At 34.0% G+C, this 15,886-nt stretch overlaps 1 protein-coding gene across 2 annotated transcripts in view; it reads right to left on the bottom strand.

Annotated features, from left to right (window-relative positions):
- The window catches only part of LOC147069483 (apyrase-like), a 28,653-nt gene that overhangs the window by 7,775 nt on the left and 4,992 nt on the right, over window positions 1–15,886 (bottom strand). The window contains exons 3-9 of one of the 2 annotated variants that reach the window (XR_015071130.1): window positions 14,661–14,858; window positions 13,834–13,964; window positions 12,037–12,181; window positions 8,870–8,996; window positions 6,781–6,938; window positions 4,623–4,713; window positions 776–927 (exon numbers count right to left, since the gene is read on the bottom strand). Coding sequence is in view for 1 of the 2 variants with exons in the window: in XM_085950102.1 (XP_085806228.1) it covers window positions 769–927; window positions 4,623–4,713; window positions 6,781–6,938; window positions 8,870–8,996; window positions 12,037–12,181; window positions 13,834–13,964; window positions 14,661–14,858 (1,009 nt within the window). In the remaining variant the exon portion in view is untranslated. Of the gene's footprint in view, window positions 1–768; window positions 928–4,622; window positions 4,714–6,780; window positions 6,939–8,869; window positions 8,997–12,036; window positions 12,182–13,833; window positions 13,965–14,660; window positions 14,859–15,886 lie in introns of both variants that reach the window. The other variant, XM_085950102.1, reaches the window with a different exon arrangement.

Here is a 15,886-nt window from a genome sequence, read left to right as displayed (position 1 = left end):
ATCTCAAAAAAAAAAAAACACTTTTTTGTAGATAACGTTGTCTGACTTTAAGCACTCGAAATATTGATTTATGTTGTAGCAGGATTCGTAACTCACAAAAATGGTGTGGGAGGCCATTTCGATAAATCATTCATAATAATCTATTTTTGATTTTATAAAGCAGCGGCAGGGAGCGGCGGTTTAAAAAAATTTAACAGGTTCGACATTTTTTCGTATACATATACCATACTCAGACACTCCACATTTTGAGCCTATATATGAAAACCTGGTCTGTAGTTATAACTACGGATGCTCATCTACGAATTATTGGGACCTGTCAAATCCACAAGTAGTTATCGAATACGCGTGGCCCTACGGTTATAATTATTAGGATCGTTACTATCCGTTTGTGCCGTCCGCACTATCTTGTATTTTAGACATATTAAAGCAAAAATTGAATGACTCTGATGATTGCACCATTTTATGAGTGAAACGGGTCTTGCGTGGTGTAGAAAGCCGATAGGAGTGTGCCCAACCCTTTTGAGAAGGTTATTCGACAGCCAAATCAACCGGGTCATGATTCTCGGCCATGATTCACCTAAATAATTAGTACTTTCTCAGTTCCCGAGCGGAGTCTGGACCCGAAACCTCCCCCCTCCTTGTATGCGCGCCTGGTGCCCCACTTTGTATAATGGATAACAATGGTAATTTATATATACCATAGTTATGTAGGTAATGGATAATGCAGTCCGCTGAGTTGAAAAGAAATATATAAAATACAATTCTTACCCGATACCTGCAGCATATTGACTCCAAGAAACACGTCCGGGCTCCACGACTTGGAGACAGAGAACTCCAGAGCCTTCGTTAGATGTTTTCCCAAGATGTCAAAGGTGCAGAGATAATTGCTGAACGGTTGAATGAGTACCAGATCCTCGTAGGTTATGGCTAAAACATAGTCAAACAACCAAAAAATAAGTATGTAGGTAACAAACATTATGCAATATGCTTATATATTATACGTCATGATGGAGAGTTCCGAGTCTGAGTTTTTACTATCAAAAACTCTGAAGGAAATTTCAGTTATTGAAGATGCTCATTGCTATTGAAATCAAAATGAGTGATAAACCCAAACTCACATTTACAGATGCCAATATTATATAATTATTATATGTAAAATATTAAATGATATATTTGTTCCCCAACGTCGTACAGAACAACCAGAGGCGCGTTTAAAGACGCAGAGGCCCAACGCATTGATTAATAATAAGATAAAAAATGGTACTTAAAAAAATTTATTACTTAATTAAGGGGGGACATGCTCAGCGTACGTCAAAATGGAGCTTTTATGCTATTTTCAAAGCATGATCCTGGACATTCCTTAAACGTTGTAGATAATCTATTTACATAATTTTGAAGAATTGTTGACTGCATAAAGTATTTTTATTACATAAAATAGTATTCTTTTAAACCTCTCGCTCTAATGTTTTAGAATATAGTCATATTTCAATACGTCCATGTGAAGTGGTGTTATGTGGATTTTTTATATTTATTAATTTTTAAAAGCATTTATAAAACCATTAGTAAAATTTATGTCGACATTATTATAGTGAAATATTTACAATAAAAAAATATATTGATAATCTCTGTGATCCCAAATTTGACAAGAATTAGGCATTTTATTATTAAAAAAATGGGTAAGATTTACACATTTAAAGATACTTTTAAAGACACTGATTATAAGCTATGTCTTTGACCATTCAAATGTAATAGACATTCTACGAATAATGTTTGCTTTATAATAATTATTGACCCAAGAATAAGGTAGTATTTTTTTGAAATACGCCATTTTTATTGGCATTTCCCAGTGGCTAAGCTACAACATACGGCCGTAGCTATAAATTAACAAACGATAAATGAAGTAGGGAGTAAGATCATGGTATAGCGCGTGTTTGAACATGTAGGCCTCATGTGGGCCGTTAAGTCAGCATTTGTTCGGTAAAATTCTATTTTCCAAATGATAATATAAATAGCACTTATATTAAATTATATAAAATACTACAGCTGGTGTTTTATTTCGGTTGTAATAGCATTGTCAACGAGACTCAAGACTCGAATGACTTATTAATTTTATTTCGTATAAATCACACATGTATTGTTAAATTATGTTTAATTAGATGTATTTCCGTTTCATTCATTAATAAGTCAGAATGGGATATTAGCGCTGCCGGTGCAAAAAAATCACGTCCGCGGAATCTACTACCTATCAAGACGTATGTATAGAATATAATGTCGTATAACATACAAAAGGATTTCGTGACTAAATTCAATTAGGAAACGCTGGTGTAGAAGATAGTGGCGAAGGGTGGAGGTGGGCTGTAGATATCCGACATAAATTCAGTCGTACGTACTTGTTTTCATTGAAATAAGAGTAGAAAAATGCAGATGTTGTTGGTTAGGTTTTAAAAATCAAGTAACTCCTGCCTAAACGAAGCCATTATAGTGAAGGTAGGCTCTGGAGATCCTACCAATATAATTTATACTTTATCAGTCATGCTTAAGTACTTGTTTTCATTGAATTAATTACAAATAGCAGATGGTGTAAACTGTAAACCAAACCATAGTACATAACAATATTCGTCCAACTATTATGTTTTGGTTTAAGCAGGTGGTTACTTGAATTTTATAAACTAACCAACACCATTTGTAATTTGTATTAATAATATACTATAATGACATGACTATATAGTGACAACAAATAAAAGTATGACAGACAAAGTTTAGTATGCACCTGTGGTAAAGGGTGGAGGTAGGTTGTTATGATCCGACATAAATAGTGCACACTAAATTTTAAAATTTTTAAGAGGCTACAATATTTAGATCAGCGATTTCCAAACTGTGAGGCGCGGAGTGTTGCTAAGGGGGGCGCGAAAAGTTTAACACAATTCACTTAAAACCAGAATCCATATTTTCATACAGTGAAAGCGACGTGACAAATATTTATTTGAATATGTAGATGTTGAATTTATTTAAAATTGAAGAAAAAATTAATGTAGCCACAGGTTTGCAGTTTGCAAATGCATAGTTTATAAAACGGCCGCTAGTTATAAACTATACAAAAAAACAGTCCTATAAAAGGATTGTTTGCAAACCTGTCTGAAAATATGGAGATACATTTTACAATACCTCACTTCTACACTATTCTGAAGCGCGCTGGCTATCTCGAGAAAAAATGAAGTCTGAATAAAAGGGTCAAATCATAATGTTGAAATTTGACGCAAGTTAGTTTAGGAACGATAATTTTATTGTATTTGGTTGAAATTTAAAAAATAATGAACAATGAAAATAAATCAATGCAAGAACCACTAATGCATTCACTGATTTAAAAAGACAACGTGAAGGCATTCATAAAGATTTGGAGAATGGATGGAAATCAAAATTACAAAAAAATAAGTTCGCCATGTATCCACATTTAAATTATTTCTACGCCAGATATAATATATTGAAGCAAACAAAAATCTATTTACTGAGTTCTTGGTTAGTTTGATAATGCACTTTTAACATTATTTTATTAATAGAAAAAAAGTTGCCTGCGGCGCTGTCCTGTTTCAGGTCTATTAAATATTTTAAATATGAGGTTGAAAGATCCTGATCTCGGGGCCCGCTTCAGGATGTGGAGCCCATGATAAAATCCATTTGTCAATGAACGATGATAAATTTGGATTGACTACTATTGAAATTGATCGTGCTAATAAACAAGCACATTCATCGCATGAAAAACAAATTAATTTAAAAATGAATTAATATATTATAAGTACTTCCTTGTTTTTTTTTTCATTTTAGTATTAGTACATTGTTGACTATTTAAAAAGGTGTTAATGAAATAAAAGGGGGGGGGGAGGCGCCAAGATTAGTTTTTTTTTACAAGGGAGGCGTAGTAACATAAAGTTTGGAAACCACTGATTTAGATAGTGTTTGTAAGTTTTTAAAATTCAATTAAACCTGCCTAATCCAAGCCGTAATAGATAATAGTCAAAAATATTCGTTTATCTATAAAACATCTAAAATTATTCTATGAAACCATACATAAGCTTAGATATTTTATAGATAGAAGAATAGTTTTATATATTATGATTTGGTTTAGGCAGGGCTTAATGAATTTTAAAAAAACTAACCTACACCATCTGTAATATGTATAGTTAATGCAACGAAAACAAATATGTATGACTGAAAAGGTGTGCACTATTTTTATCGGATCGCTCACAGCATACTTAAACTATTATGGTTTAGTTTAGGCAGGGTTTAATTGAATTCTAAAAACCATCTGCAAATTGTATTCTTAGTTCAATGAAAACAAATAAGTATGACAGACAAAGTTTAGTGTGCATTATTTATGTCCTATCTCCACAGCCTATCTTCACCCCTTGATTTTAACAGACAATTGTTAGCCATTCGTTCAACCCATTCGTTCCATGCACTAGATCGACACTGACATTGATTTATAGAAAAAAAGCGAAATCGCATTTTCAATACGATAAAATAACATTCTTATGTAGGTAGGTAATTATTTCAATGTTATGCAAAACTGTTAATAAAAGTAAAAGTGGGTATGTCCACATAATAAAACACGATAATTCACTTACGTCCTATTTGTAAACCGGTTCTCATGGCTCCTTGGTTTAAAATTGCCACAGCCGCGTATGTCCAATGGCCCTTCTCTCCCAAGCCTGTAAACTAAATAAGAAAAAAAAACAATTCAACAAAAAAAACTTAGGCATTATTCATTAACCTGTTTACATTAATTTTTGATAATTCATTTTTAACCCATTGGAGACAATCGGTGCCAATTTGGCGTCGCTATTATAGGATGCAGGACATGGTGAAAATCCTACATATTCAAAAAATTTTGATTTTTTTAAAAGTTGAAATTACTTAATAATATATGTAGCTATCATTTTATGATGTTAGTTATATAGAGTCCGATACATTTTTTTAAGAATTATTTGATTTATAAAATTAATGATCAATATGGTTGGTATTGTTATTGGTTGGTTTGAGTTAGTAAAAAACATATAATGGCCTTTCATATTCTAACATAGACTTTTTACCATTGTCATATTGTATAATTATTATATTTTACATGTTTTCTTGATTCCACTGATAAACAAAATTAATTTTAAATATAAATAATAAATAGAAGAATTCAATCCTTACAAAATTTAAAGGATTTATTTGAATTAAATGGATAATAAATGAGTTATATCAATTTAGTAATCAGCGTGCCTTTTTAAGTGATCCTCAAAAATTCACCCTGTTTCCAATGGGTGAATTTTTCCATATTCTACTGAACAGGATGCAGGAGCTCGCAAATGAAAGCTGCAAAGCAGGTTTAAAGATAAATGTATCGAAGACAAAAGTAATGATAAACTGCTTTGTTGAACCAAAAGCGATCTTCATCAATGGCACCCAGGCAATGTCATTCCACTTAGGTCGAGGGGTCAATAACTGCGCCTAAGTGGCCAACAAAATTAATGTCAGTTGAAGGTGGTATGTGCGACGAGATTGCTCGCAGAACCAAACTGGCATATCAGGGAACACCAGATTATTTTTTTTCTTTTTTTTCGACCATGTCCGATCCTAATAGGATCATATGGGCTTCCACAGAGTAGAGTTTTGTATTAAAAGATTTTGGATTTTTACGAGAAATGGATGTCAGCCACTTGCTCAACCTATTAGGTCCATACCCTGACAGACACAAATTGAAAAACAATATGTCTACTTGCCAGACCCAGGATTCGAACCTGGGACCCACGGCGTTATAGTCCAACGCTTTACACCCACGGTGGCCGCGCGGCTTAAGCGTTGGACACAAGATTAATGGGAACTGAAATTACAACCTAACGGATGTGGAATAACAGGCAACCGATATCGAGTGTGGAAGAATACGGGATAAACTTAAACACGTGTCAAGAATACGTCATTATAAGCTTGTCCTTCGTTCAGACAAATGCTCTCGGTTTATGCACTGACGCTCATTTATTTCAAAGTTACAACACATACTTTTGCACGTCAATAATGTGTGTTTAAATTTCGTAGTAAACTCACACATTAAGGCTATACTTCAGCTGAGGCATGGTCTAAAAAGTGACTAGGTGATGCGCGGATTGTGCAAATGACGCGACCCGAACGAAATATAATTTGTCATAAAAATTCAACACGCGTCCTTTTAATGTTATGTTTATTATTATATTCGTAATAATAATAGTATATTCATTGACATGTTTTCTTTTTAAAGTACATGCGGAACGTTTTTTAGTCATTTTTACACGATTTAAGAATATATTCCTCCGACGCCATCACAAAACAAATTGACGTGCTCACACATCGACTGTCAGTCTACGATTGGCGACGACTGCGAAATTTCGTTCCACCTGCTGTTGAAAATTATTTACCGTTTCACTAATGTATGCTCTTAACGGGTGTGGGGTAACAGGCATCCGCTCTCGAGTGTGGAAGACTACGGGATAAACTTAAACACGTGTCAAGAATACGTCATTCTAAGCTTGTCCTTCGTTCTGACAAATGCTCTCGGTTTATGCACTGATGCTAATTCAGTATTGATGTATTTGAAGGTTGCAACACATACTATTGCACGTAAATAATGTGTGTTTAATTTTTGTAGGACACTCACACATTAAGAACCTTGCTTCAAAATGTAGTGTATTGGGGTAAAGCCTTTCTTAATTCTATTTTTAATCTGTTATGTGGTGTTACGGCATAACGTTTTGCAAGAATACTTACAAAGTCAACAAAACTGTCAGCGACAAAGTTTCCAATATCACATTCTTCTTGTCTGCAATTAGACTTACGTAGCGACACCTTCGAGATGCCGATTTGTCGCTTTCCTTTGGCGTCTATCTCTTCCTTGAAAGGTTGCATCAACTTCAACATTCCGGCATCTGAAAATTCGATCAGAGAAATATAATAGCTGTGTAGCGAGTCGGGATGATTTAAGTACTAGACACCAATAGCTAAAGAGAAGACCTCACAAGAACATCCCAAGGAGAAGAGGGTAGTGCAAGAAATCTATAATATTGTACTCAGAGTAATAATATAAAGAGAGTGGGTATTGTTCACCAAAATGAAGCAGTGTTTCTTGCGTATAATGCACAGTAGAATCTCAATTTTATTATTATTAACTTAACTATGAAACGTTATACCAGCATGTTGCTTCTCAGTATGGATACCAAATTTAAACACAAACTAGTTATCCATATTTTCTACTAAATTAACTAAAACTAATTACCACTAACTTTATATTTACTTAACACAAAAACAATAAACTTCAACAACACGTGCTCGCAGCTTTTAAATGAATGTCGTACAAATCAATATTTACCGGTGACGCGTACAAATAATATTAAATTCAGCCGTAGAAATTCTATCTAATATAATATAATAATAATATAATAACTCTAACGCATATTGCGGAGATATATGCGGGCCGAATGCTTTCTCACTTGCACTTATGGTTCGTTTTTGTTCAGGCCTTGTTACGTTAAGAAGTATCCTACCTTTATTTAACATAAATAATTCGGAAACACTCGAACCCGCATCCACCTAATACCGGCGAATCTGTTTTACCAATTTAGTCACCTGTACGCTACATGATTATGACGAAATCAACTAATATCAAAACAATAGTCATAATATAACTGAAGCATTTCTTAAATTTTGTTAATGTTGGCGAAAGGCACAAAAAATAATACGGACGCCTAGTGCAGTATTACCTCTTCAAATTTTAGTGTTTATGTTCTCACGTTATTTCCTCCAACGTAAAAGTATTCGTCGAATTTCGTTGTAATTAGGTAAGTTTCACGTGGTTAAATTGGTTAAGCGCATTGGCCAAAATGCGATGGATGCGGGTTCGAGTCCGGACGGCACCAATTTTTCTTCTTCTTCTTTCTACCATGTCCGATCCTAATAGGATCATATCGTCACCGTTCAGGCAAAAGTCACCAACCCTAAAAACATAGTTTTGAGATATCGCAATTTGAAAGTTTGAAAATGCAGGAAAAATCAGATTTTAATGTTTTTAAGGTTTTATCTATATTAAATTATTTTCTCATGTCTTCTTAATAACTTCTTTAAGGTACTTTTACTTTTTGATGCTAATTAAAACATCTGGAAGGTTTTAAAGGAGACAAGGTAGCTCAAATTATGGTTTGGTGACTTTTGCTTGTTAATAATCTGAACAATGTTAGCCAAAAGAAGCATCAGTAAAACTCACCATCCATAGTATAGTGACTTTTGCTTGTATATTTATAACGAAGGATATTTTTTTATAGAGTCAATAATGTCTATTCACCTATAATGACTTTTGCTTGTTAAGATTTTATCGAAAGTCATTTAGTGAAAAACAAATAATTCGGATTTAAGCAAAATTTTACTAACTAATGTACCGAGGTGAGTTTTGCATCTTAAAGAACATAATTTTACGCTTCGGGTGACATACTCAACTCAAAACTGCCATTTTCAGGGTTGGTGACTTTTGCCTGAACGGTGACGATATGGGCCTCCACAGAGTGGAGGTTTCTATTAACAGATTTTATTTTTACGGGAAATGGATGTCAGCCACTTGCTCAACCTATTAGGTCCATACACAAATTTCATACACATACACAAATTAAAAAAAAACAATATGTGTACTTTCCAGACCCAGGATTCGAACCTGGGACCCTCTGCACTATAGACCGGCGCTTAACGCGGCCATCATGGGTGTGATTTTTCAAATATGTATATTTCCGAATTATGTATGTTCAATAAGGAATGTTACATTCTTTAATATTGTGAATTATTCGCTGAATAAAAAAATATTTTAGTTTCTTACCTTGTTGAACTGAATTATCTAAATATATCGGCACACCTTCCCAGGTGACGATTTTTCCTTTGGAGTCAAAATTCACCGTTAAATTTCCCAGATATTTTGTATATGCAGAGGCTTGCACAATCAGTACCTGCAAGTAATTAAAAATGAAATTAATAGGTAGGTACTCGTACCTAATGGATGTTTACACTTTGTTGTGGTTAATTTCATTGTCTCCAATACTGCCCTCTTCAGCAAAGTACCGTTGAACGTCTTTTAACCTCATAAATTAGGTGATAGTTTAGTCTAGACTCTAGGTCAGGGGGGGGCAAACTGCGGCCCGCGGGCTGCATGTGGCCCGCCGGGTATTTTTTTGCGGCCCGCCATCATTATTAATTGTACTTCTGATTACGAATAACTTCTTTATATATTTTTTATAAAAATATTGATAATATATTAAAATTTGAAGAATTTGTTGTTTCGTAAATGTATTATCTCAGTACGTCTTCCTTGCGTCTCGTCTCACACTATGTAACCACTATTTTCTACGTTGAACATCGTGACACATTTAAATACTTTTAACTCCGCGTTGCAAGGCAAAAAAATATATGCCCATAATATGGTAAAAAGTTTGAATGGATTTCAATTAAAACTCAAGTTATTCCTTCAACAAATATCGACTAACAACGTGGACCACTTTGCAACTTTGAAGTTGCTGAATATATCAGAATATAAATTTGAAGAATATGGTAAAATTATTAAAGCTCTGAATGACGACTTTTCACAAAAATTTGGTGACTTCTGAAAAATTGAGACTAGTTTAGCAATAGTACGCGATCCATTTTCAATAGATATTGATAGTGTACCGACAGAGCTACAACTTGAGATTATTGATCTGCAGTGTGACACTGATTTAAGAGAATTGCATCGTCGTGAAGAAATCTCCAAATTTTACAATGCCCTTAATTCAGACAAATTCGACCGACTTAAAGATTATGCACGAAAAATTTTCATTATTTTTGGATCAACCTATATATGTAAACAAACATTTTCGATCATGAACCTCAATAAAAATTCTTTACGATCAAATATCTCCGATCCCCATTTACAAGCAGTTTTGAGAATATCAACTACAACATTAACACCTGAATTTAAAAAAATGTACAACAGTTTCATTCTTCTCATTCATTTTTTTTTAATGTTTATTTTTCGTGATAATAAATAGTGTATATCTAAAAATGGTATTTTACTTGCGGCCCGCCGCTCATTTTGAATTCTTGAATTTGGCCCTCCATCCAAAAAGTTTGCCCTCCCCTGCTCTAGGTCCTAGTACTAACTAACAAATTCTGAAAAAAAAACGAATTGCTTCAAATAAAAAATGCGCATAGGCAATACTATTTTATTACCACGTCTTTATTAGCTCGTATTCTTGTTTGTTCGGTACAGATTTTTTCTTGTGCAGTACAAATTTTTGGTACAGTTCGGTTATGAGGAATACAGCGGAAAACACATTATGAAAATAGCCGATATACTGAATTATTTGTTAGGTTAACCAAACCAAACCTAACCTAACCTAACCCAACCTAACCTAACCTAAACTAACCCAGACTAACAAATAATCCAGTATATCGGGTATTTTCAAAATGTGTTTTCCGCTGTATTCCTCATAACCGAACTGTACCAATTTTTTTCTCGTTTGTCAAAGATTTTTAAATAACTTCCCGACTAGCTAGACAGTAACAGATATAAACTTTTAGAATATATCAGAACACGACGATAATGTATTCTTTTAATACTTTTGACCATCTTTAAGCAGAATTGAATTCATTTTCAGTTAATTCTGTTTTGTATGGAAAGTTATTATTGTCGGTTGCTAAGGGGGTCCAAGCAACTATGTAAATTATTAATATATACGTGCGTTACTATGTAAATCAATATGAAATGTCAAAATGACATTTCAATATTCTATAACATTTATTCAGAATTTCTATCAAGTACAATAAACAGTTTTTATTAATACATAGAATTGTCAAGTTTATATGATTCAACAGAAAATGTAAAAACGTGGTGTATAAAAAGTTCTTTTTATCTTGTAATTATTTAATTTAACTTTAGTAAGTAAATATGTATATAATGTACAACTCGGAAGAGAATTAGTACGATCCTTGTGCTTGATGTGAGCTGCAAAGGGTTTTTATGTGAGGTACAAATTTGGTCAATTTTAACCATAAATCTCCACAGTTTGTGATATCAAAACGATTTCCTTTTTTCAGTAACAAATCATTTACAGCAATAAAGCGCCGAATTCAACTAATTATTATGATGGGAATGGCAACGGTAATTTTCTCGGGAAGTCATGGTTGCAATATAAAAAAAATATTTTCGAAAAAAAAAATGTACCAAATATTAATGCATGGAGAAATACACGTACTTGAATAAGTAGTGTTATATAAGCCTAATGTTATTAAAAACTACCTATTAAACTAGAAAACATTGACGAATTTCCGTTGTTTAGTAATGTTTATAGTAAAGTAATAATTTTATTCGATTAGGAGATAGGTAGCACTAAAGTTATCGGCATAAAAATGTTGATATTAATTTATGCAAATTATGTACTTGAAAATATAAGATATTATTTAACTTTCTGTTAATTGAAAGGTACTCCGTGAGTGGAAAAGGCGGATGTGAAGCCGCAAGAAGAAGGCGCACTCAGATTGCGATAAAAATACGATGACACGTCTTACCATTATATGAAAAGATCGAGGAATTTGCTCTCCGTATTTTTGTACGGTGCCGAGTCATGGACCATCAGGATAATGGAGCGGAAGGCAATTGATACTTTCGAAAATAATGTGGTGTTGACGCCACATGCTTCGTATTTTTGGACAGGGCACAGGACGAATCAGTCATTCATCCAGAGACTCCAGATAAAGGAATGGTTCTCAACAATATGTCATGCCGACATATTATTCGGCGCGGACCGGATAACCTTGTGGTTTTGGGTAACCTCCAGGCAGTAGAGAAGGTTGGAAGTAGGCTGTTAAGACCCGAAATAAATAGTGCACACTAAAGTTTGTCAGGCATTTGTTTTCATTGAATTAGTTGGGTAGTTTTTAAAATACAATTAAACCCTGGCTATGACATAATGCAAAACCTATTAATTAGTAAAGTAAATATTGCCTGAATATTACCGTTGAATTAGGGTCTGGTTTCACGATCAGCGGATATTCTTCAACCGGTTTTTGACCATTCGGTGGCGATCCTGTATACAGCAAACTGTGGCTGTGCCCACCGACTATAATATCTACATATTTTCCAACTTCCATCGCTATCATCCTGGAAGCACATGACAATATTGATTATTTTATAACAGAAGCAATAACATCCCCTGCGCGTGGGCAGGCCATACGTTCCTAAGGGGCGGCACATTTTAATTAAGTGGGTGGTAAAAAAGGAATGCTATCATACAACTTTTGATATTCGAATATTATCATCCGAAGCACTACGACAACTATCGTGTCCGCCGTGAAATGTTGAATCGGACCATCCAACCTCTTTGGGTCGTATAGTACTGAGATAAAATTTATTTCTAAATAAAACACGTTTTTTGTCGGTTAACCGGTCTAAGTCAGCGGAAAACAAATTTTGAAAATAGCCGATATACCGGATTATTTGTTAGGTTAGGTTAAGTTTTCATTCTTGAATTCATGAATTTTGCCGAAATTGGCTATGAAAATTGGCGCGGTTCCCGCCTGGCTTCCTGTAAACTGACTTGTACCTAAAACACTTCGTAATAAAAGCTTCCGAAATCGATGACCGTATAGTATACGGTCATCTCTTTCCGATAAGCAACCTCACGGCGAACTGTGCTACGATGAAATGTAATACGTACAATTTCCATGTAACCCACTGCTACTATATATAGCAGTCGTAGCACTAGGTGACTAGATTTATCCAACGATTGTCTTTTCTTTTCCAACTATCTTTCTAACACATCCTAACTATTAAACCGGAAACCATTTTTTGTTCCTTATTCCAATTATGTTTTTAGTTCTTCCATGTTATGTCCAGTCACACTACCAAGTATTGGACCTCAGTTTTGAATGTGTCACAATGTGTCACATGCATATGTGATTACGAGGAGTAGGTACATAGCAGTTAGACACTAAGCTTTAGTGAAAATGTGAGATTACTTACCAGTGCTCGAAATAGAAAATCTTACGAACCGGAGCGCTGAATAAATATTCAAAAATATCAAATTATGTTAAATATTTTTCGGATATCATAGGGCGATATGCCTAATAATCAGGGTCTCATTTGTACTTGAAGGGGCTCTGCGCTAATACATATTACCCCCCCATACAACATTAAAATGTAGTTTTTTTTTTAAATGGGTACCTACTCATTTTTGCAAAATCACTTATTTTTCGTAATTTTTCTTAGAATTGGGCTCTTATCTTAAAAATTCTAGAAGCTCGTACATTTGTGTATTCCTTCGCTGCAAGGTTCTTTTGTGATTTCAAATTATTTTTCAGGTTCCGGAGACTTACCAATTCAAGATCCTGGACCTGTAGCTTCTTTAGTCCTTTTTGTAAATACATCTGAAGTCCGAACAGCCTATATTATATTATAGACCTTGTAGGACTAATCATTAATAAATAATATACACATTTTGTCACAAACAGAACGCAATTTTCAAAGAAACCACGAGCCGGAACGGTATCTTTTAGAATTTCACGAACAGGAACGGCGCTCCGGTCTATTTCGAGCCCTGTCACTTACACATAGACTAGCTTTGATCTGTTAACATTTCCTTGTTGTCCTAGAGAAATGTACTCCTTCAATCGTAATCTCTGAGAGCCTTGATGGGGTAACGAGCATTACAGTGATTTTCGTATTATTGATGTATTAATTTTGAAGCCTAATTATAAAAGGTAAAACTTTAATTCAAGACAATTAATAAACCCCTCTCTGAAATAATCAGTTACCTGTCTGTATCAAGTCCGCAGTGAGATAGTACGATAATAATGTCGACGCCTTCATCTGTCAGTTTTAAGGATTCTCTTTTCACAGCTTCTATCTCGTCAGTGAAAATCAATTTTTCAGTTCTAGCGATTTCCTGAAACAAAAAAACAAACAATGGGTATGGATCTGCTTAATTTCTCTCCTTCACTGCATCATTATCGCTAATCCTGCGAGTTTATGGTTTTCAATCATTTAATATTAATTCTTAGTTGATTATGAGGTTAGTCCAGCTTTAATTCTCTCTTTTAGCTTATTAGCCAGCTCGCCTTGGCAATATTAAATGCTTTCTACCTAATTTATTTCGTTTGCGTTTCATCTATAAGGGTCTTTAGAATTCATATATATTACGCAACTATTCATTAGTAATGGAAACCTACATTATTATGAAACATCTCACATCTCACAGATAAAAGAAGATTATCTGAGGATTGTTAAATTTTATATTCAAGTATCTGCTTTAATACGGAAATAACATGTAAGATGCGTGAAATGTCAAAATTAATTATCATTATCATCAAGGGCGCGACAACCCGGTGTGGGCATTGGCCTCCTCCAACAGCTCCCTCCACCTTTCCCTATCCAGTGTGGCCGCTTTCCAATTCGGCACCCCCAGAATACGGCAGTCACTAGCAGCTCCATCCAACAAGCGAATCTTTAGCCTGCCTCTTCCTCTACGCCCTATAGGATTGCTGGCATCACTCTCTTTGCCGGTTTATTGTCATTCATACGGTGCACATGACCTAGCCATAGCAGTCTCCCAATGATAAGGCATGGTAAAACATTCACTTACATTAGTGGTACTCAAAATGATCCCAATTATTCCAATCTTTCTATTGTTCCTTTCGATGACCAACGTAGGCTGGTAGAGGCCTTGGATAGTCGGTTCTAGGGTGTCGTTAATATTGCTGACTATCACTGGTGCGTTCAGGCTCTTTATGTAAGGAACGACTCCTGCGATTGCGTCGTCAAAGTCATGATTGCCCAGTGTCTAAAAAATACAATACAGGCAAAATAATACAAAATCTACTGGTGTTACTCAAGCACTATTTTGTTGTTTTTATTTTATTTTTTTGACAAAAAAAATATATAGAAACTGTAACTGTTGCCACACGTTCTGAAATGTGAAAAACCAATAGACTTAGAACTGGAACGGAATTTCTTATTCGCCGGTTAAAAAAATATTGGGCAAGAAAAGCAAAAAGAAAAGCTTTTGACTTTCAACTGGAACGGGATCGATGAAATTTGCTGGTAAACATTTATTTGGAAAGACAAGTTAAACAATGTTATGAGTATTGTCAGATTGAGTTAAAAAAGAAATAATTACATTACTCGAGAATTCTCGAGATTCTCGATAAATCAATAAACCAATCTTGAATTCTCGAGTAAAAAATATTCTTGAATTTGAAAAATCAAAAGTATATGCTCAGAAGTAGGGAATCCAATCCCGGGCCAAAATGCTGATCCCGGGATTGCAATTTTGATTTTTCAACAGGAAAACGCCGATATAAATCGCAGTTCTCGCGTATTGGCGTATTGAAAACCTGTGTTATTAAAAATATATACAACATAATATAACTAGGGATACGACAATTTTAATATTAAATGTGATATTTTTCGTTGTTTGATTTAACAAAACGCATTTTTTTATTTGTACTTATTCCGCTTTAATAAATAAATTTGGACCGGCTTCGTCCGCCTCAGAGGAACATTTTCAACTGAATATATTTTTAAACAGTATTTGTTAAATTATCAATAATTATATTTTGTGTCTTTTACGATATTATATGCTATTTAATGTTTGGGATTGTTATATTGTTGTAACATAACTTTATATATTGTACATTATTTTTTATTTTAGTTGTTATTTAATGTTGACTATTACCTATACCTATTTCGGTTTTATTTGTATTCGATCGTACTTCAAGTGATAATTTGTTTATTTTATTTTATATTTTTTATTGTAAATGTTGACTAATTATATAATTATGTGTTGATATTAATGTTATTGTAAGTGCT

The sequence above is a fragment of the Rhyacophila brunnea genome, unplaced genomic scaffold, assembly GCF_057557595.1.
Source record: "Rhyacophila brunnea isolate RB1 unplaced genomic scaffold, BYU_Rbru_1.0 scaffold_23, whole genome shotgun sequence".
Taxonomy (NCBI): domain Eukaryota; kingdom Metazoa; phylum Arthropoda; class Insecta; order Trichoptera; family Rhyacophilidae; genus Rhyacophila; species Rhyacophila brunnea.
Note: the sequence above shows the minus strand (reverse complement) of the source record. Positions and strands in the feature narration are given on the sequence as shown.